This window comes from Manihot esculenta, chromosome 18, assembly GCF_001659605.2.
Source record: "Manihot esculenta cultivar AM560-2 chromosome 18, M.esculenta_v8, whole genome shotgun sequence".
Lineage (NCBI taxonomy): Eukaryota > Viridiplantae > Streptophyta > Magnoliopsida > Malpighiales > Euphorbiaceae > Manihot > Manihot esculenta.
The window spans coordinates 4,233,859-4,253,087 of record NC_035178.2 but is presented as its reverse complement, the minus strand read 5'-3'; the positions used below and the strand labels follow the sequence as shown (position 1 = coordinate 4,253,087).

The 19,229-nt window shown below is 35.4% G+C and overlaps 2 protein-coding genes, 1 long non-coding RNA gene and 1 other non-coding gene across 8 annotated transcripts; 1 reads left to right on the top strand and 3 right to left on the bottom strand.

The window, feature by feature from the left end:
- Nucleotides 1–275: 275 nt before the first annotated feature.
- Nucleotides 276–1,972, bottom strand: LOC122722505. Its single transcript, XR_006349455.1, has 2 exons — nucleotides 1,517–1,972; nucleotides 276–1,383 (listed from the first exon to the last, which is right to left on the bottom strand). It is a non-coding gene; the product is annotated as an uncharacterized LOC122722505 (long non-coding RNA).
- On the bottom strand, nucleotides 1,553–1,643 carry LOC122722566. Its single transcript, XR_006349506.1, has one exon. It is a non-coding gene; the product is annotated as a small nucleolar RNA snoR8a (small nucleolar RNA).
- A 558-nt stretch (nucleotides 1,973–2,530) lies between the features above and the next one.
- Nucleotides 2,531–14,685, top strand: LOC110606742 (pre-mRNA-processing protein 40A). Of its 4 annotated transcripts, none has more exons than XM_021745714.2 (28): nucleotides 2,531–2,686; nucleotides 3,343–3,401; nucleotides 3,998–4,282; nucleotides 4,402–4,575; nucleotides 5,159–5,220; nucleotides 5,447–5,516; nucleotides 6,643–6,695; nucleotides 6,824–6,881; nucleotides 6,979–7,346; nucleotides 7,454–7,526; nucleotides 7,851–7,949; nucleotides 8,112–8,180; nucleotides 8,261–8,338; nucleotides 8,440–8,526; nucleotides 8,653–8,687; nucleotides 9,124–9,229; nucleotides 9,605–9,685; nucleotides 9,763–9,855; nucleotides 9,920–9,973; nucleotides 10,046–10,162; nucleotides 10,289–10,387; nucleotides 11,466–11,513; nucleotides 11,581–11,673; nucleotides 13,160–13,267; nucleotides 13,358–13,422; nucleotides 13,526–13,628; nucleotides 13,787–14,092; nucleotides 14,170–14,685. In XM_021745714.2, exons 2-28 carry the CDS (start codon nucleotides 3,369–3,371, stop codon nucleotides 14,305–14,307), a joined length of 2,955 nt encoding a protein of 984 aa, XP_021601406.1. In that variant the 5' UTR covers nucleotides 2,531–2,686; nucleotides 3,343–3,368; the 3' UTR covers nucleotides 14,308–14,685. The 4 variants fall into 4 exon arrangements, with proteins under 4 accessions (XP_021601406.1, XP_021601404.1, XP_021601403.1 ...); XM_021745712.2 differs by having other exon boundaries at nucleotides 5,153–5,220; XM_021745711.2 differs by having other exon boundaries at nucleotides 4,378–4,575.
- Nucleotides 14,686–15,082: 397 nt separating this feature from the next.
- Nucleotides 15,083–16,950, bottom strand: LOC110606743. Of its 2 annotated transcripts, none has more exons than XM_021745716.2 (3): nucleotides 16,014–16,950; nucleotides 15,814–15,907; nucleotides 15,083–15,700 (listed from the first exon to the last, which is right to left on the bottom strand). In XM_021745716.2, the coding sequence occupies exons 1-3, from the start codon at nucleotides 16,512–16,514 to the stop codon at nucleotides 15,141–15,143; spliced, it is 1,155 nt and encodes a 384-aa protein (XP_021601408.1). In that variant the 5' UTR covers nucleotides 16,515–16,950; the 3' UTR covers nucleotides 15,083–15,140. The 2 variants fall into 2 exon arrangements, with proteins under 2 accessions (XP_021601408.1, XP_021601407.1); XM_021745715.2 differs by having other exon boundaries at nucleotides 15,796–15,907; nucleotides 16,014–16,942.
- Between the last annotated feature and the right edge of the window lie 2,279 nt (nucleotides 16,951–19,229).

The window sequence follows — 19,229 nt, the reverse complement described above, 5'->3', positions numbered from 1 at the left end:
GATTGATGGGTAAACTCGAATAACCAGCAACTAGAATCTTAACATAAAAGAAACCCTTTCCTCTAAACTCTGATACCAAAAAAAGTGCAATAAAATGCATCAAACATAGGATAGAGATGGTGAAACTCACTTTCAGGTGAGGAGGAGACCTACTTCTGCTAGGAAAGGGCGACAACCCTTTTAGAAATAGAAATCTCTGACAACTACGAAATTAGAGAGTGAAGTAATTTCAGTTTGCATTCGAAAGAACCAAAGAAATTAAAAAGCTTCTGTCATAAAAAAAAATTCCTCTTTTCATTTCATGGATGCAAAGTAGTCTCAAAATTTTTTTCTTCCAAAGATGGCGGCTCCATTAGATGCGCGGAAACATTACATGGCCTAGAACCTCATTACAAGGCTTAATTGGTAACAAATCCTACGCAGAAGGCCTACAGAGCCCAAAATAATTCACCCAAAGTCAATCCCTATACACTCAGCTTACTAAAGGGCCCAACCCAAGATCTAAAATAACCCTAGGCCCTAACTAGGCAGAGAAAACAGTAGCACTATTCAGAAAATAGCTATCTGGAGTCCACGGGCCGAGGCATGCGTAGGGACCACCCCAGGAGTAGCCGGACCAGCGAGTCCCCGATGCAATTCCTAGTGACGCATCTATGCTGGGACATAAGCAAAAAAAACGCATGCAGAGCAAAGAGCCGCCGGTAATGACTTCAGCGGAGAAACCTCAGAGTATCACTTCCACCTGCAAAATCCACACCAGAGCAAACAACACAGAGGAAAGAAGGACAAACAGAACCAACATATCACCCATGCAAGGTACTGAGCTCAGACATGTGAAGCATTACAAAATCAAACGCAACTCAGGTGGAGAGGAGAGGCCCCTCCCTGCCCCTTCCCACTGTAGAAAACAAGGAGTCATGCTCTTAGAAAGTTCAAGAGAGAATACAACTGCCTTCAATCTTGCTTTCATTTGTTTTATATCAGTCACGCATAACCATTCTATATGATAGAAGAAAAAAAATCCTGTGCAGAAAACACAAGTCATTTTTGAGAAAGGAATTCCAAGATCACATCTCAATCTTTGGTCTTGAATGATGAGAATTCGTCGAATACATGTATCCAACCAAAGATCAACAACATCTGAAAATTCAGGATAGAAAAAATTTAAATCAAAATTGAATAAAATAAAAAGAGAGTGAAAAATTACACATGATGTAGAAATGTGCGTAACCCCAATCTACGAAATTGCTTCTTCCATCAAATTAAGGCTTCAAACACCACCAAATAATTTTAGGGAGTTGACTCAAAACAAAGCAATTTCATTATCATGCTTTGCAAACAAAAGTCACCTCCTAAAGTATTTTCATTGATCTTCTGTAGCTCCTATAAAACCATCAATTGAACACGCTTTTCAAACACAATGTGTAATTGCACAAATCAGCAAATTATCAAACAGCAAATCAATGAGATAAAATTGTAAACCAATATCCAAATCTACAATAAAGCGATTAATTACATAAAACAAATCAGAAACACTGAGAAATTAGACGGCGGTGCTCATATTCTATGGGTGTAAAGGAGTCTGTCATGCCATGGCTATAGCATTCAGAACCAATAATTTCATTTCTAATCATCGCAACCAAGCCTCTTCTAATTCTCCCTTTCTATCTTCCCGCTACAAGAAAATGTAATCAAACATCGCAACTTCTACCAATGCACAAATAATAAAGAGGAAGATATGTTACATAGAAGGAGAAGAAACAGACTCTAAATATCCTTGATTCCTTGTGACGACAGTTAAATACGCATGCATTAGGGATTGGCAGTCAAAACCCTAATTGCGCAGACCCGGGCCACGCCATTTTGTATGTTGTTTGATTCTTGAGAATGTTTCAAGTGACGTCGTTTTAAAGTTCAGACTTGCCGCATCATTAAGCAAGAGGTTATTTTTTGTCCTTCTGCACCCATTAAATTCTGGGTCACGGTTAGAGAGGACAACCCACCGGATATTTTTCAACATGCAATCTAATTGAATTCTAATTGAATTTAAATAGTTATAATTAACTTTGAAATAGTTTATAATTAAAAAGTTATAATATATTTAAATTGATTCAAATTTTATTTATATAAATAATTAATTTAATATAAAAATATATATATTTTAATAATATTTATAAAATATTTTATATGTTATTTAAAAATTAAAATTTAAATATTTTTTAAAAATATTAAATTTTTTATTATTAATAAAAAATATTTTTTTATATAAATTATTAATTTAAAATATATAAAATTAAATAAATTCAAATTTTATTTAAATAATAATAATTAAATTTAAATAATTTATATTAATTTTTAATTAAATTTAATATATGTTATTAATATAAATCAGATTCAGAATTAATATTTTAATTTTCGTGATACCTATCCATTTACCTCCCTCACTAGTCGCAGTGCCATCCGCGATTGTGAAAAAGGCACTTATATGGGGTTATTTTAGGAAAACCATAATTATTGTAACTGCAGGTTGCTGTACTTCAATCCCTATTCTTCAAAATCCCTTTTAATTTACTTAAACCCTAGCACCAAAGGTTCAATCAGAGAGGTAGATCAGTAACGCTTTTCTCTTTTCACTTTCTCCACCTTGTCATTCCCTGCTGTTCGTTTTCTTTTTTCTGCTGTAACTGTAAGTGCTCTCTTTTTATTGATTTATTGATTTATAATTTGGATGCAATCACTTGCTTTCTGTTTTTTGGTTGCTTGGAAAATGTCGAGTGCAAAAATTGGAAAGCAAAATGTGAAATGCTTTCAATCGATTGTCAGGTGGTTCTGCTATTTCACACAGCGAGAGAACTTCTATAATTTTCAATTTGTGCTAGTTTACAAGAAGATTTCCTCAGTAGTCTACCTGTTTTTCATTCCTTTCTCCTTAAACTATGATGTCATTTTTTTTATACTTTTGTACTATTTTTTCTCACCCAGTACTTGGTTTTCTGAAACAATTTATTTGGTCTCCTCGTGATCGAATAATGCCGCTTGATATGCTATGCGTCCGGCATTGTCCTCTTGGAGTTATTTTTCATGCATGTTGAGACTAGAGCTCCTGAATTTTGTGATGAAACATAAAACATTTTTTATTTAAATTTGCCCTTAGTCAATATCTTGTTTTGAGTAAGCTAGTTTTATAACTCCAGGATGCACATTCCTGTCTTTTGTTCTTTGGGGCCTATGATTGAGAATTGTCTTTCTAGCTTAGGTTGACAAGTAACTAAGGCCTATGATTGAGAATTGTCTTTCTGGCCTAGGTTGACAAGTAACTAACTATAATACTTATTTTTGTAGCTACTTGAGTTTGCATATGTGCTGCAATGGACAATAGTTCTCAATCCTCCGGTTCACAGGTAACGACCATAATATCAGCATTTAGTTTTATCTTTAACACCAACGTCTCAACATGACTCAGCAGTGACAGGCTGTTTATGCTTTGTGTGCGTGCAAGTGTCATACCTATAGCATTATATTACAAAAGAATACGTAATGATATTTTTCAGAGAAATCTGAGGTTTACTCATTTTCTGAGCTGATAATTTAAGCTATTCAACTATGTCCTAGGAAATTGGCTCTGTGTTTTGCATGTGTCTGTTAATACTTCAATGCCATAGAAACAGGTCTTCTATTTTTTGATATATATATTTATTTTTAATTTTAAAATAAAAATAAAATAATATTTTAAATTTCTGTAAGCTTATATCTACCTTTTCAATATTGATTCTGACCGCTTTTCCACCAAGTATTCATTTTAAATAAAGTTTACTCCCTTAACCCTTTTTGCTTTCTTTCTGTGTTTGTGTGCCACTGTTATGTGGATTAGCCATTTAGTCCTCTTGCATTTGGATCCTTGGTTCCTATTTTCAAGTAATTTTTCTCCTTTTTATGTTGGGCATTTTGTAATTTGATTGTCTTTTAGGAGTTATGTCTAAAGTGCTATGTCTTGCAGTTTCGACCGGTAGGTCCTCCACATCAAGGGCAGCCATTCATTCCAGTGGCTCCCCAACAGTTTCGACCTGTTGGACAAGGGATTCCAGCTGGTCAGAGTCAGTCGCTGCAGTTTTCACAACCAATGCAGCAGTTGCCACAATGGCCAAATCAGCCTGGCCATGCTACACCTTCATCGCAAGGTGTACCTTTGCCATATGTTCATCCAAATAGGCCACTGACAGCGGGCCCACCACAATTGCAACAAACTGCCCCCTCTGCAGTTCCTCTTTCATCACCGTACACTGTAAGATCGCACTGCCATATTCCTCCTCTCCTCCATTAGTTGCTTGATTTTTAGAATAGCTTTCACATTTACTTCCATGATTTTATATGTTTCAGTTTACTCCGTCTTCTTTTGGCCAGCCACAAAATAATGTCAGTGCATCATCCCAGTTCCAGCCGATGCCTCAAATGCATGCAGCTGCTGTTCCTGGAGGGGGACAACCTTGGTTGGCCCCTGGAAGCAATGGTGTATCAGTTGCTACAGCAGTACAGCCAACTGGGCAGCAGCCTTCTGTATCTTCTTCCTCAGATGCAGTATATGCCTTTTCTCTTTTTCTGCTCCTTTTTGGACATATTTTATTTGTAATGTTCATGTTGATGAAGATCCCTCAAAGAATTTCTGTCAGACTTGTTTTTGATATTCACGTTCATAAAGACTTGGATAAAATTATATTTCTAAATAAGCAACCAGCCAGATTGGTTTATCACCCTTTCAGTCATCCAAGCAATCAGTGATTTGGGTTTTGCATTGTAGCATGTTAACAAGAAACCTTATGAGGTCTTGTACGAAGGATTGATCATCTATTATAAAGTGTGTTTCTCTGATTGTGTGATGCTTAATATGAAGCAATAGTGGTAATGATTGTATGATCGGATCAATAATTTCCCATGATTTGATGCTGTCATGTATATGTGCTCTTTGAAATGATGATGGCTGCTCAAAATGCTTTATACTCCTAACTGTATTTCATTTTTCTATAATGGCAAGAGCAGTTATTACTTAGTAGTTTACAGCTCCTGGGTATTGTTTAAGTTATTCTCAGACTTAATGGTCTTTTTATGTGCCCATTTACTAGTTGATTGATTCTTATGCTTTCCTTTTTTAATGGAGTTTCAGGCAGTCAATGTTCAACAGTCTTCATCTGACTGGCAAGAGCACACAGCTTCTGATGGGAGGAGGTTTGCTTTCTGTGTAGCTGTGTTATTTTATTATTGTTGTTGTTGCTTTGTCTTGGTTATGTTATTCAAAATGTTTTCTGCTGATATCACCCTTCTTATGAGTCATATTTTATTGCTGTAGTTTATAATTATCACCTTCTGCCTCTATATTAGTTAGTCTAGAAATCGTTCATGGCATTCCTCTTCCTTCTATGATACTTGACAGACAGTGAATGCTTTTTTCCAGATATTACTACAACAAACGAACAAAACAATCTAGTTGGGAGAAGCCTTTCGAATTGATGACTGCAATTGAGGTGAGTCAATCTAGACTAGAAGTTTATATGTGGAATTGTTGATTGAATTTGGTTGGTTGGTTGTGTTTCTCATTTGTTCACTGAGGTTCTCTAGAAGAGTACACAGTTAGAACGGGCCACTGTCTGGTTTGAGAACTGTCCTGGTCTAACCTGGACTAGGGCTGGAGCTCCACAAGTCTGAGCTGGAACTGCAGCATTTTCTCTCTTCTCTTGGCCTGGCCATTTCACATTTCTTTCTTAAAACAGGAAAAACCATTGGATTGGCTCAGACATGGAATTGCAATTGGGGGACCCTACAGTTCTGTCTGTGGCCCTCAGTTCCAGGGACAGGAATCAGTGAGCCTCAGCCTGCTGGCATGGCCTGGCCTATTTATGGTTGCTCATGTTTACTTGAATTTGTCTGCCTGTGTATCTTCCTCTGGTTAATGCTTTGATGCTCCTGCATGTTTATGATTTGTTCAATTAATTGTGGATTTGTGGTGCTATCCATGCATGTTTCTCTAGAATCACAATATTTTACTTGCTTTGATTTTCTTTTATTTTTTCCTTTTTTTTAACCACAAAAAAAAAATCATGGGCCATTTTTTGTCATTATACTGTTGTTTACCTGTTAATCTTATGACAAGTTCTGAATGAACAAAACAAATGGGCAGTTCAGGGGAGAAAGAAGAAGAAGAGAAATTATTGCAGAAATTAGGCATTTTATGCTTTTATAAAGCAAATAGAAATCATGTCCATTACTTATCATTTTATCCTCTAAGTAGGACATTATAGAAATCATGCATATTACCTTTCTCTTTATAACCAAAGTAGGATGTTGTCCATTGTCAAATTCATGTTTTTGTCTGGCTGCTGAATGTACAGATTTAATCCTGGAAGTTTTACTTTCTTCTTCTTCAGTTTATTATAAATTTATCATTGTTATTATTTGTTAGTGTTGGTTATCTTTTAGTGATAGTAATCACATGGATTTCTTCTCTCATCTTATCCATTACTTGTAAGTGTTGTTGTTTATCTTTTGCTGGCTATTCATGTACCATTTTACATCTCATATCCATTATTCTGCCTTTATTGTCTGTCTTGTTAATTTGGCCTCTTGACTTGATAATTAATGTGAATGTGATAGAGAGCTGATGCGTCAACAGTGTGGAAGGAATTCACCACTCCAGAGGGGAAAAAGTGCGTGATGGTTTTAATTTTCTCATTATTAGTAATCATTTATACAAATTTAATTGGAATCTGGTTCAATTTTATGGCCCTCTTCTCCTCTTTGAGATCCCTATTTAATCAGGGAGTGACATCTGCAGATATTACTATAACAAGGTTACAAAGCAATCTAAGTGGTCTATACCAGACGAATTGAAGGTATACTAATGCAATCTGTTACTGTTTCCCACATTGGTGTTACATTTCTGATATCACACCATTGAGTTTTTTTTTTAATTTTTAATTTTTTTTTCAGTTAGCTCGTGAACAGGCTCAACAAGCATATAGCCAAGGAACACAGTCTCTTGCTGATGCAGCTTCTCATGCCCCAGCTGCTGTTGCTGTCACCATGGCTGAAACATCTACTACAGCTACGCCAGTTAGCTCCAGTTCTCCAGGAATATTTGGGGTAGCTTCAAGCCCACTTCCAGTCACACCTGTTGTTCCCGTTTCTAATCCTGCAGTGGTAGTTTCTGGTTCATCAGCCCTGCCTGTTGCACAATCTAACATAACAAATGCTGCTGGTGCCCAACCCCCTGTGGTTAACATGACTGCTTTACCCACTGGTGTTTCAGGGAGTGCTGGTGTTACCGCTGCTTCAGTTAATGCTAAGACAGCATCATTGTATGGCCCTTTTTTTTTTTTTCTGCTGCACTTCCTTAATGATCTTGAATGATTCATAGTTGTCATATATTTTGAATGCTGCTTGCTTAATCTTTTAACAATTACAGAAGTGGGCTTGATAATGTTTCATCTCAAGTTGCTGCCAGTTCGGTAGATGGAGTATCCATGCTGGATGCTGAGGTATGCTACATTCTTCAAAGGCTATTTCTGAAAGCAATAAGTTGGGATTGCAATTTTTCAACTTTTGTTGCAATTGTGGGAAAAAAAGGACCAATTACTCTCTCGCTCTGTGTCTTTGTTTGTATGTCTTTATATGAAGCTATTTGCTCTTCTGAAAAATATTTCATAAGCCATTGGGGTTTACCCTATAACAAGATTTCTGTGATGATTTGCTCATTTCTGCAAGTTAAAAATGCTCTTCTTATGAAAAGTATACATTCAAGTGTGAGATAGAAATTTTAATTTATTTCATTTTTCTGTGTGCATTTGTTGTGGTATTGCCAGGAAGTGAGAAAAGGAACAGCAGTAGCAGGAAAAAGTGATCCCATCCCATTAGAGGAGAAAGCCCTGGATGATGAACCTTTAGTATTTGCCAGTAAACAGGTATTAACCCAGAATTAATTCTCTATTTTTTTTTATCTACCGACAAAGTTCGTTGATTCTGTGCTTGCTCAACTTTCTTTGCAAATTTGGAAAATAATGATGCTACCTGCCTTCTTCAGCGTCTTTGTTCATTGATTTGCAATTTCATATGTAATTATTTAGGAGGCAAAAAATGCATTCAAAGCTCTCCTGGAATCAGCTAATGTTCAATCTGATTGGACATGGGAGCAGGTAGCATGGTTGTATAATACTTGCCGTTTTATTTCTTTGTCGAGTAGTTGTTACTGATTGATATTGAAATTTGATATTAGACAATGAGAGAGATCATTAATGACAAGAGATATAGTGCTCTGAAAACTCCTGGTGAACGGAAGCAAGCATTTAATGAGGTAAACATTACATCAAAATGTATATGGTTTTGCATTGAATTTCTATAGTTGCCAATTACTCATTAATTAATTTGTATTGTGCATAATCTTTTGAGCTTTAGTACTTGGGTCAAAGGAAAAAAATAGAAGCTGAGGAGCGGCGCATGAGGCAGAAAAGAGCTCGAGTGGAATTCACCAAGATGTTGGAAGTATGTATATAGAGCTGAGAATGTGTCTTTTGTTTATTCTTTTTCTTCATTTCTCTGCCTCTTCTTCTCCCTTGTCTGTATTTCTGATAGTTTTTATGCTTTTTGGTGCTTTTTATCTCATTTCAGGAGTCCAAGGAACTCACATCATCCATGAAATGGAGGTTGAAATCTGTCCTTATGTTATGTGATGTTTTGACTTCAACCCTAGGCTCTTCATGTGTAGCAGAGGTGGTTTGGTTAATTCATTAACTTTTTATTGGGTGTTAGGTCAGTTAGTTTTTTGTAGGTTCAGGAGAGTTGCCTTCTAGGGATTCAGTTCAGTCCTTGGGTCCTTTTCATAACGTTTGAAATTATTATTATTTTCAAATTTCAATTTTGATCTTCTCTTTACCTTTTTATTTTTAAATTTAAAAATAAATCATTTCAGTTCATTTGAGTTGGCTTTGATCCTAAAATTTATGAGTCAATTTGGTTGTTCTGAGTGGGTTTGGATTAGGTTAGAACTTAGAAATCACCACCTCTACTATGCAGTATAATTTATGACCTTAGAGAAGAATTACCTAATAAATGTTTTGGCTGAATATTTTCTTCAATCAGCAAAGCCGTAAGTTTGTTTGAAAATGATGAGCGGTTCAAGGCTGTTGAGAAAACCAGAGATCGGGAGGATCTTTTTGACAACTACATAGTGGAACTTGAAAGGAAGGTAGATATTTGTGCCACCTAAACTAAGTTCAGTTATGTGCTAGCATGTATCTGCATATAAGTGTGAATAGAATCTTTATCTATCTGGCATTTCAGTAGTAAAAAATGTGATCTTGTAAAGACATGGGAAATGCCTAAATGTATGTGAGGTCTATTGATATTTATGTGGTTTCCTCATTTGACAGAAATGATAAAGATGTAGTCTGTTGTTCTTACACATTTTTGTGGTACAGTGGAAATAAATTGCCTCTGAAATCACATGTTGGCTCCTGATATTCTCTTGGCCTTTTATCATATTCTCATTCTAATGAATAGCTCAAGGGCCTAGGAGATATTTATAACATTGTCCATCCTATTTTTATAATATGCCTTACAGGAAAGGGAAAAAGCTGCAGAGGAACACAGGCGGAATGTAGCTGAATATAAAAAATTTCTGGAATCCTGCGACTTCATTAAGGTATTTCTGGGAGAACAGAGCAAATATATCATGGTTGTTTATTCATGATCTGGTCATGGTTGATGTCATATTTCTAGGTAAATAGCCCATGGCGGAAAGTACAAGATCGCTTGGAGGATGATGAAAGGTGCTTGCGTCTTGAAAAACTTGACCGCTTACTCATTTTCCAGGTATTTTCTTTTGCTTACAAATGATTAGGTGTGTTGAACTACATACTGATAGTGTCAGTGGCAGGACTATATCCGTGACTTGGAGAAGGAGGAAGAGCAACAGAAGAAGATACAGAAGGTACATCCATTCACATGATCATCAATACTCTTGATATCTATTTTTAATCTTTTATTTTTAACCAAATGAAAGGAACAACTAAGACGGGCTGAGCGCAAAAACCGGGATCAGTTTCGCAAATTGTTGGAAGACCATGTTGCTGATGGGTTTCTTACAGCAAAAACTCACTGGCTTGATTATTGTTCTAAGGTACAAACTTGATTTATTGTGGCGTCTAACATGCATATAATTATTGCTATATAAAATAAGTAACAATGAACTGTATGTGAATCGGAATTTGGGTAATATATTCAATTGTTTCTCTTTTGGTTGTAGGTTAAGGACTTGCCTCAATATCATGCTGTTGCAACAAACACCTCTGGTTCAACACCGAAAGATTTGTTTGATGATGTTGCTGAAGAGTTAGAGAAACAGGTGATTGTTTCACATCCAACCTGCTCCTGGGACCTGGCTTTGGTGGCTAGGTTATGGGGTTGGTCCTAAATTTGACAGCAAGATAACCAAATTAGTGAATAAAGAAAAGAGTATATATAGACTGTTGTGTCTGTTTTTGAGAGGAGAATATTCCTTGAAAGAGGTACATTTTATTAGTTAGGTAAGAAATATAACAAGGTAAGGTCAATATTTTATTTTGGATCAGTGATGGTTCCAAAATTTTATTGCACTCAGTTAACTCAGTTTTGTTCTGATCAGAAGATTAATGGGCTCAGTGAGTTTCAATTGTGAATTTTTCAGACTTACTGCATATGTTTTCTTTAAGATTTCAATATCATTTGCTTGCAGGTTTTCTTAATGTTTACTCTCAGTAGTTTTACTAGAAACCACACTCTTTTGTTGCCATGATTTAACGAATGCATTGCAATGTCAGTTTAAAGTTGGGCTTATCTATATATCTGTTGAACAACTCATTGATTTTGTCCTACTGGTGAAGATGAGCTTTGTGAATATTGTCTTGTATGGTTCTATTTGTGCTTACTGTGAACTTGAGTATAAAAGTGTTTTGATTTGCAACTTATAACTGGAAAACAAAAGCATGCATGGGTGTTTGGGTTCTTTAAGTTTTCTTGATTCTTTGTGTTTCCCCCCTCCTCTTGGACTTCTTTTTCTTTTTAAATTGCTGTTCTGAGTCATCCATTATGTTCCTTTGTGTCTCTATTTCTCAGACACGCACACACAAGCACACTCATATCTAAAACTTATGGGCCTTGGTATGAGTATGTAAATTAATGGCAAATTGTATAATTTGAGGAGTAAATAGGATAAAAATAAAGTTGAGGGGGAGGGGTAAAATGACTTTTCATGAAAAGGTGAGGGGTCAAATTATGCATTTGGCCTAAATTAATTAATTATATAATGCATTCTCTAATATATTTATGTATGCATTCTCTAATATGACTGCTGCCTGATTATCAAAGCCTCTCTTTCCCCTTCACTTGAAGTTTTAAATTTGCAGCATGTATGCATCTCACCTTTGTCCTTTTCACAATGGCAGTATCATGATGATAAAACTCGTATAAAAGATGCACTGAAAACGGGGAAGGTAAGGCACATGCGCCCCCGGTTTGCTACTAGTATTATTTTAAAATTTCTAACATTTCAATCCCCAGATTATGGTGTCATCAACGTGGACATTTGAAGACTTTAAGGCTGCCATTTCTGATGATGTTAGTTCCCCACCAATATCAGAAATCAACTTAAAGGTATTTTGTTTTTCCTGTTTAAACTTTAGGGCTACTGATTCTGATGATGTTAGTTTTTCTTAAACCTCTAGCTACTTTTCCTAAATAGGAACATCCCATAAATGAAGGATGTAATAATACTACTGAAATAAAATAATTTAGAATAACTGGAAGCTTATAAACTAAGAAATGAATCTAAATAAATTGCTAATTCCTGTCTCCTGGACCTTCTCTTCAATGGTTCAATTGTCAATGTTTCACTAAGGGTTTATCTTGCTATCTTGGAAGAATTCAATATTCCAATTTACATTTGTGTCTGTGCTGTCACAAGCACAGGGGGGGATACATTCTGCAGACATGTTTTTTTTTCTTCTGCTACATTCCGTAAAGGATTTATTCATGGGTGTGCCATATATGTGTGTGTGTATATTACACGGGGCTGGTTGTTTCTTGTTTCTTGCAGCTCAGTGTCACATCCCGCTCTCTCTCTCTGTGAGAAGAAAAATAGCAACTTTATTTATCAAGTAGAATCATCACATAACAAAGAAAATACAGAGGTAGGAGGCTCGTTATAAATTGTAGGACTAGCATTAAATAAAGCTATTGTTGCTGGAGAGTGGGCTAGCTTATTGACTTGGCTACTGACCCAGTGACAAGACATACCATCGCCCTGGTTTACTAAGTTTTTGCACTGTAAATTACGTGGCCAAATTTATTACAATTGACTTCATGGAAGCAAACTGCATTAAAGATCTCCGTGCATCTATTTCAAAGTCGGACATTGCATGGGCCTTTGTGCTGCAACCAAAGAAAAGTCTCAAAGCACCAAAGCCACAGTCCTGGATTGCCAACAACTGATCATGGTGCAAGGTAATCCAGCGATGGAATTTCCTCCATGCACACTCCATAATGCTCCTCAGCTGGTGTGTTTCTCCTGTCAAAGAATTGCTGCATCCACATTACATTTACACCTGCCCCTCCTTGGTTTCCGCCAACATGCTTCCTCCCCTTGGGATGCCTTTCTGTGTTTTAATCAATCTGATTTTCCTTGGCAACTTACCAGTCACTTAACACGTCCATAGTATTCTGAAGTATACAATGTGGAGAGCTAACCTTACCTTGCCAAAGATTTTAATTTTGGTGATTCCATAAACTTCAAGCCACTGCACAGATTTGGAAACAAATCCAGGTTCCTTGGAGCTTAAAGTATGATGAAAGAGAACTCCGAAGGTTGGCATGTTTTGATCCGGATTCATCCTGAACAACTCCCAGCAAGCCCTTGCTTTAGGACCTTGCAGCAATTCATGCAAAAGATCTTCACTTCCTCCACACACTAGGCAGGCTCCTGGCATCTCCAATCCCCCTTCTAATTTAGTTGTTCCTGGGAATATTATTGTATCATTAATCTTGAATCTTCTCTCATAATACTTCTCTGTGATTATTAAGTTGGATATGCGCAGAGCTTGTCATCTTATATACAATTCTGATTTTTCTTTGTTCTTCTAAGCTTTTATATGATGAGCTACTTGAAAGAGCTAAGGAGAAGGAGGAGAAAGAAGCTAAAAAGCGGCAACGCCTTGCTGATGACTTCACTAAACTATTGTATACCTACAAGGTATGCAAATGTTGCACATAGTATGCAAAGGTGTGCATAGTCCTGTATTCCGTCCCTATTGGTGTTTAATAGGGTTATGCTGTCTTGCAGGAGATAAATGCATCTTCTAGTTGGGACGATTGCAAACATCTTTTCGAAGAAAGCCAGGAGTACAGGTATGGCAAATTCTCATCAGCTGTCTCTTAGGGGACACTTGCTCTTCCCACCTATTTTCTTTATTTTCCTGACTGTTTCTCACCTGTTGCTTGTCTCTTTTAGATCAATTGGGGAAGAGAGTTTTAGCAGAGAGGTCTTTGAGGAATATGTTTCACACCTGCAGGAAAAGGCTAAAGAAAAAGAGCGCAAGCGAGAGGAGGAAAAGGTGCCTGCATTTTTTCCTTGTACTTGAGAAGCTGTGTAGCTGGTTGTTGCCTTGGGCAATCCTTTTGTGCTTTTTCCTGGCCTGAATGTGGCATCTTGCACATTTAATATAAAAGATTTTTCCATAATACTGGTCTTCATTTGTTTTATTTTCAACAGGCCAAGAAGGAGAAAGAGAGGGAGGAAAAAGAGAAGCGGAAAGAGAAAGAGAGAAAAGAGAAGGATAAGGAACGTGAGAGGGAAAAAGGGAAGGAACGAACAAAAAAAGATGAAACAGATAGTGAAAATTTTGATCCAACTGAAAATTATAGCCATAAAGAGGAAAAGAAAAGGGAAAAAGATAAGGAAAGGAGACATCGGAGACGGCATCAAAGTGGTACTGATGATGTGAGTTCTGACAAGGATGAAAAAGAGGAATCTAAAAAATCACGGAGACATGGCAGTGACCGTAAAAAATCAAGAAAGGTATTCAGCTAAAATTTTGTGATCGTGCTAAAACTGTGGAAAATGTTCTAATTTTATTTTAATATCTTTTTTCGCAGCATTCACGTACACCCGAGTCAGATGGTGAAAGCAGGCATAAAAGGCACAAGAGAGATCACCGTGATGGTTCCCGTCGAAATGGCGGCTACGAGGAGCTAGAAGATGGGGAGGTTGGTGAGGATGGGGAGATCCATTAGGATCCTATTGTCCTCAGATTGCTAACTTCCAAGATACTAGAAGTTTGCAGCTAGTTCTCAGGTTTTTCTAGCGCGTTCAATTTGTTGCAAGAGATTGTATTGGAGTTAAATGGTGCTGTTGTAGATCTTGGAAGTAGGTTCACTGTGAGAACTGCTGCTTTGATGGGATGTATAAAGTTTTTCTTTACCCGGGTTTTTCACTGTTTGGCATGTAGAGTGCCAAGGAATTTAGAGGATTGCTCATTAAGAATGGTTACCTGTTGATAAATTGGAATTATATAGTTGTAAATGAATCGAAACTAAAAGGATTTTGTGGGTTAAATTTGTTTGCTCTATTCTGAGTAGTTTCCTTTATGTAATTGAGCTTATATTTGTGTATTCTGCGTTTGGGGTGCATTCATGAGGCAATAATTTTGTAGAGCCTTGAAATCTCTAGTTTATCATCCTGAGTTTGGAGTATTCCAGGCCTTGCGATTCGAAATTGTAGCAATGCTGAGTGTTTTTTTTTTTTTTTGGATGTTGTAGCAATGTTGAGTTACAGTGAAAAATACACCGACGATACTGCATCTGCTATATTCTGTTTATCAATCGTACATCCATTGTTAAAATGATGATGACGACGACGACAATAAAGAAAACACTTGCATCCTGTGAGCTCTGAGAAAGTACATCCATGGCGGGGAGATGATTTTAATTGAGATTGCTTGGATGAAAGTGAGAAAAGAGTAATTTACATTATAACTTATTTTAACAACCTATTTTTCTGATTTCGATATTTTAATGTAGTATGGAAAGTGAAAGTGGAAATAATTACTTTTGATACAATTACCAGCTCAATATCTGGTGATTGGTGACAATAAATCGATCATTTCCTTAACAACTTCACTGCTAATCTCCTCCAAAATGGCGTCCCCAATCTGAAACCCGATGTCCCTTCTCTGTTTCTTATAACTATTCCATTCTTGTGCTGAATCCAGAAATTCCAATTCCAGTAGTTCTCTCAAGGTTGATTCTTCACCAGACTGTTTTCCCAAGAACTTAATTTTCTCTCCAATTAGCTTTCCGAGCTCTTCTGATGCCAAATATTTTCTCTGTTGTTGTCGCTTCTCCTTCTTCCTTCCATGGTTCTCTACTATCTCCTTTACACAGTCAAAAAGAAGTTGCTTTGTTTGCTGCAAACTTGACTTCGACTTCAGGTGCTGTGAAGAAAGATTGGATTGGACAAGCTCCTGTATTTCTGAGACTCCTGCTAAAGTTGGTTTCTCAGCTGCTGAGTGGAAAAGTAATTTCCACAGACAAGCTGATAGAACAGAGTCTTCTGTAACTTTCTTGGGAGAAAGGCCACAAGTTTTTGAGGTATTCTTTTCTTTTAAGCTGCGGAAGTATGTTTTATCTACAAGAACAAACAGAAGAAGATTATAACATCAAAAAAGAAAAATTGTCAATAAACTAATGGTTAGAAAAATTATGGAAGATAAGAATATTAACTGTTATCAAGTGGGTAACCTCTATGTGAAGCTACCTCTTCTAGTACAGACACTGGGCTGAGCTGTCTACTTTCTTCTATGCATTGCCATTGGAACTTCCCATCTCCAGCAGCCTGTTAAATTTATGAGTAAATTCACTTTCAAGAGGGAAAAAAAAAACAGAATGTAACTTTTTTAATCTAATTATAAACAGGCAAGAGGAAAAAATAGTTTTGTTACCTCTTTTTCTAGTAGATTGCAGAGTTTTAAAGACTGGGAAGTGTTTGCTGTGAATGAGATGTGATCTTTAAGCTGAGAAGTGGAAGTTTCTTCTGCATCACTTCCACAACATGAATTGAAGACTGTTGAGCTGCTAGCTGAAGAAAATCTTTCAAATTCCACTGCTTCTTGGTTTTGCCTGTCCTTATTCTTTGTAACATCAACATTTCCATCTCCATGATTACAAGTTTTGATTCTGAGCCTCTCGTTGATGGAAATGACCTGATCATACACACTTCTTAACGCCTTTGGAAATTGCGGAACACCCATTTTGCTCCTTTTAAGACCAGAGCTAAATGACCTCTTGACTGATTTTCTTGAATCGCCATGACAAAGAGGGAAGCTACTTCCTCCATTAAAGCTCTTTCTCAAATACCCTCTTTCCACCAGGTAAAGCTCCAGGATGAAAGGCTCTTGCTCCTCCTGGAGGAGCTCTCGAAGTTGTTTATCCCTGGCAGCCATAGTTGAAGTAAATGGAGCTTGGAAATGAAGAAAAGAGTGGTGAATAGTTCAAGTAGCTTGGAAGAGAAGATGCATGGATTAGTAGTACATTAAATAGAACAGACAAAGAACATCTGTCAGTCAGAGACACAACAAGAGAAGATTGAGGATTCAAGGCTCAGACAGAGAAGATCATGTCCTCTATGGCACATGGTCTTAATTGCTGCTCTTGATACCTTCTTACAAGTTCCAGATTGCCTGCACTCACAAAGCTTTAGATACTTACGGTTCTTGTCTTTACTTTCAGGCTTCAGTCCCTGTTTAAGACTCTCTTCACAAAGAGACAGAGATGGTCCTAACAGAATTTGTCTTGCCTGCGAGGAGAATACAAGCTATGAATTTAATAGCTGACACATGAATGTATGTAGAAAGAGTTGAAGCTCTTTTGTCATATGAGGCACTAGTGGCAGTGGGGTTATCATATTCATGTTCTTCTTTAATTGCTTTGCTTTAAAGCTCAAAAGAATGGATTAAAGGATCCCTTTTTTTTTTTTTCTGTTTTTTGGTCGGACCACTTTTCGGTTTTGGTTATTTTAGCGTCATTGTGAACCCAAATCAAACCCTTAAAAGCCTCACAACCTGGAAAAAAGGTAAATGACAATCGTGTCGGTGGGACATGTCCTAAAGGCAAGGTAGGATGGCTATGGATCCCATCACCAAAAAAGAAAAATCAACAGGAAAAACAAAAAAAAAAAAAATTATTTATTTTATTGAGCAGTTAAAAATTAACTTTCCACTTTTAGGTTTTTTATTAATTAATTTCTTTTAGGGCTTGAGATCAACAGCTTCGGCTCGCTTATGGAGTCTTTGTCTCTAAGATCATAAAATTTTAAATTTGATTTCAATTAAAGTCAACAATAGAAAAACAAAAATGCAGCTATAAATAAAAAGATTCAAAAAATTAATATAATAAGTTTGAAATTGATGGGTTATAATTTTAATTTAAAATTTCAATTGAAATCATCAATTTTAGTTTGATTGATTTATTTATAAATACATCTAATTATTCAAACTTATAATCTATCCTGTTGTATATGTAATTGCTTTTTTAAATAATTTATATATAATTGTTTTTTTAATAATTGATAAATTAATAAATAATATAATTTTTGGATTTGTGTAACTAAAATAAATAATTCACAAATTTTAATGCAATTAATAATATATTATTTAGTAATTATCAGTTGTGCAAGTGTTAGTTGCAACCAATTACCTAAAATTAAATTTTAGCATATTTTATTTTTTAAAAGAAAAGGACTTAAAATTTAATGGGGATAGAGCGGTAGGAAGTTGTTGGGAATGGAAGTCATTTGTCTGAAATCATTAGGCCCACCTATTTATACCATTCTATTTTAATCTATATTTTTATTTTATTTTTAAAAAATTTCTAAATTTATTAATATAATTGAAAAATTAATTTAAAAAATTATATTTTTTAATATGCAGGAAAGTATTAAATATTTTAAGATTTAAATATATATTTTTTATTTATTGAATTAACACATTTATTTAATGCGGATTTTTTCTTTTTCAATTTGCTTTATTATCACTTTTTCCAAATTGAAAGCCTTAGTAAAAATGTCTTTTATAACTCCAAATTAATTGACTCACGTAAATTATCTATTTCAATAATGACCTAATTCAATTATAATGAGATTAGGATTAGTAGATAAAATATTTATGTCAAATATATTATAAATAAAAAAATAAAACTTATTAAAAATTAAAAATTTTTATTTTATTTTTCATATATTTTATACTTATATTTTTTTATTTTATATATTTTGTACTTATATTACTTTATTAAAAATTATATACACTTCAGCTCTCATAATTTTTATTTATTTTATATTTTTATATATATTAAAAATATAATTTTTTAATTACATATTTTAAATATATTAAATTTTATTAAATATTAAGAGATATTTTAATATCGAAGCCTCTTCAATTTGAAAAGCCCTGTGATATTATGCAAATTGAAGCCCAAACCAGTTGTCCTCATATATCATTCAGCCCAATATGTAGTATTTAGGATTTTATTGGGCTTATCTCCTTTTAACAGAATTCTATCCCTTCCTTGTTTAACAGTGTCCTAATATTTTTCTCACATCTATTCTTTTTTAATTTAATTTTTTCGTTGATATATGATATGACCTGATTATTTGATTTCAACTTAAAATTTTATAATTTTAAAAAATAATAAATTTATTACTAAAACACTGCTTGATTTCTAGAGAATTTTTAAAATATAATATTTTGAATACATGTGGATCGAAGGAAAATCTCAGCTGAGTCATGCATGCATGCATATGGTAAAAAAAGGGAAGTCTCCAACTTTCTAAAACTGGATGTATCATCACCACCACTACTTTGAAATGGTTGTCTTTCTCAGAATCACCTGGAAGAAGCTGCTAGTGGGAACTTGCAAATGAAGAAACAGACACTTGACAGACAAGCTTTGAATCGAGAAGCAAGTACAATGGGAATGTGAACCTATCTTCTAATATGCAAGAATCAAATCATGATCTGCTTTTGATCTTTCTTTCCTTCTCTTTAGTGATCAACTTTTGTTGATTTGATTGGGTTTGGGGCTACACCTAGCTACACGTCTTAATTATCTAAATCCATATTCCTTTTCACTTGGATGAATACCAAGGCCCCATCTGCATAGAC

What these genes read in the sequence shown, in the direction of transcription:
- LOC110606742 (XM_021745710.2), top strand. Translation starts at nt 3,369, where the DNA reads ATGGACAATAGTTCTCAATCCTCCGGTTCACAG. An exon ending in AATTCACCAAGATGTTGGAA is followed by an intron (nt 8,527 to 8,652) that starts GTATGTATATAG and finishes ATCTCATTTCAG; the next exon opens with GAGTCCAAGGAACTCACATC. An exon ending in AACTATTGTATACCTACAAG is followed by an intron (nt 13,268 to 13,357) that starts GTATGCAAATGT and finishes GCTGTCTTGCAG; the next exon opens with GAGATAAATGCATCTTCTAG.
- LOC110606743 (XM_021745715.2), bottom strand. Translation starts at nt 16,514, where the DNA reads ATGGCTGCCAGGGATAAACAACTTCGAGAGCTCCTCCAGGAGGAGCAA. An exon ending in GCAATCTACTAGAAAAAGAG is followed by an intron (nt 15,908 to 16,013) that starts GTAACAAAACTA and finishes TAAATTTAACAG; the next exon opens with GCTGCTGGAGATGGGAAGTT. An exon ending in AGGTTACCCACTTGATAACA is followed by an intron (nt 15,701 to 15,795) that starts GTTAATATTCTT and finishes TTGTTCTTGTAG; the next exon opens with ATAAAACATACTTCCGCAGC.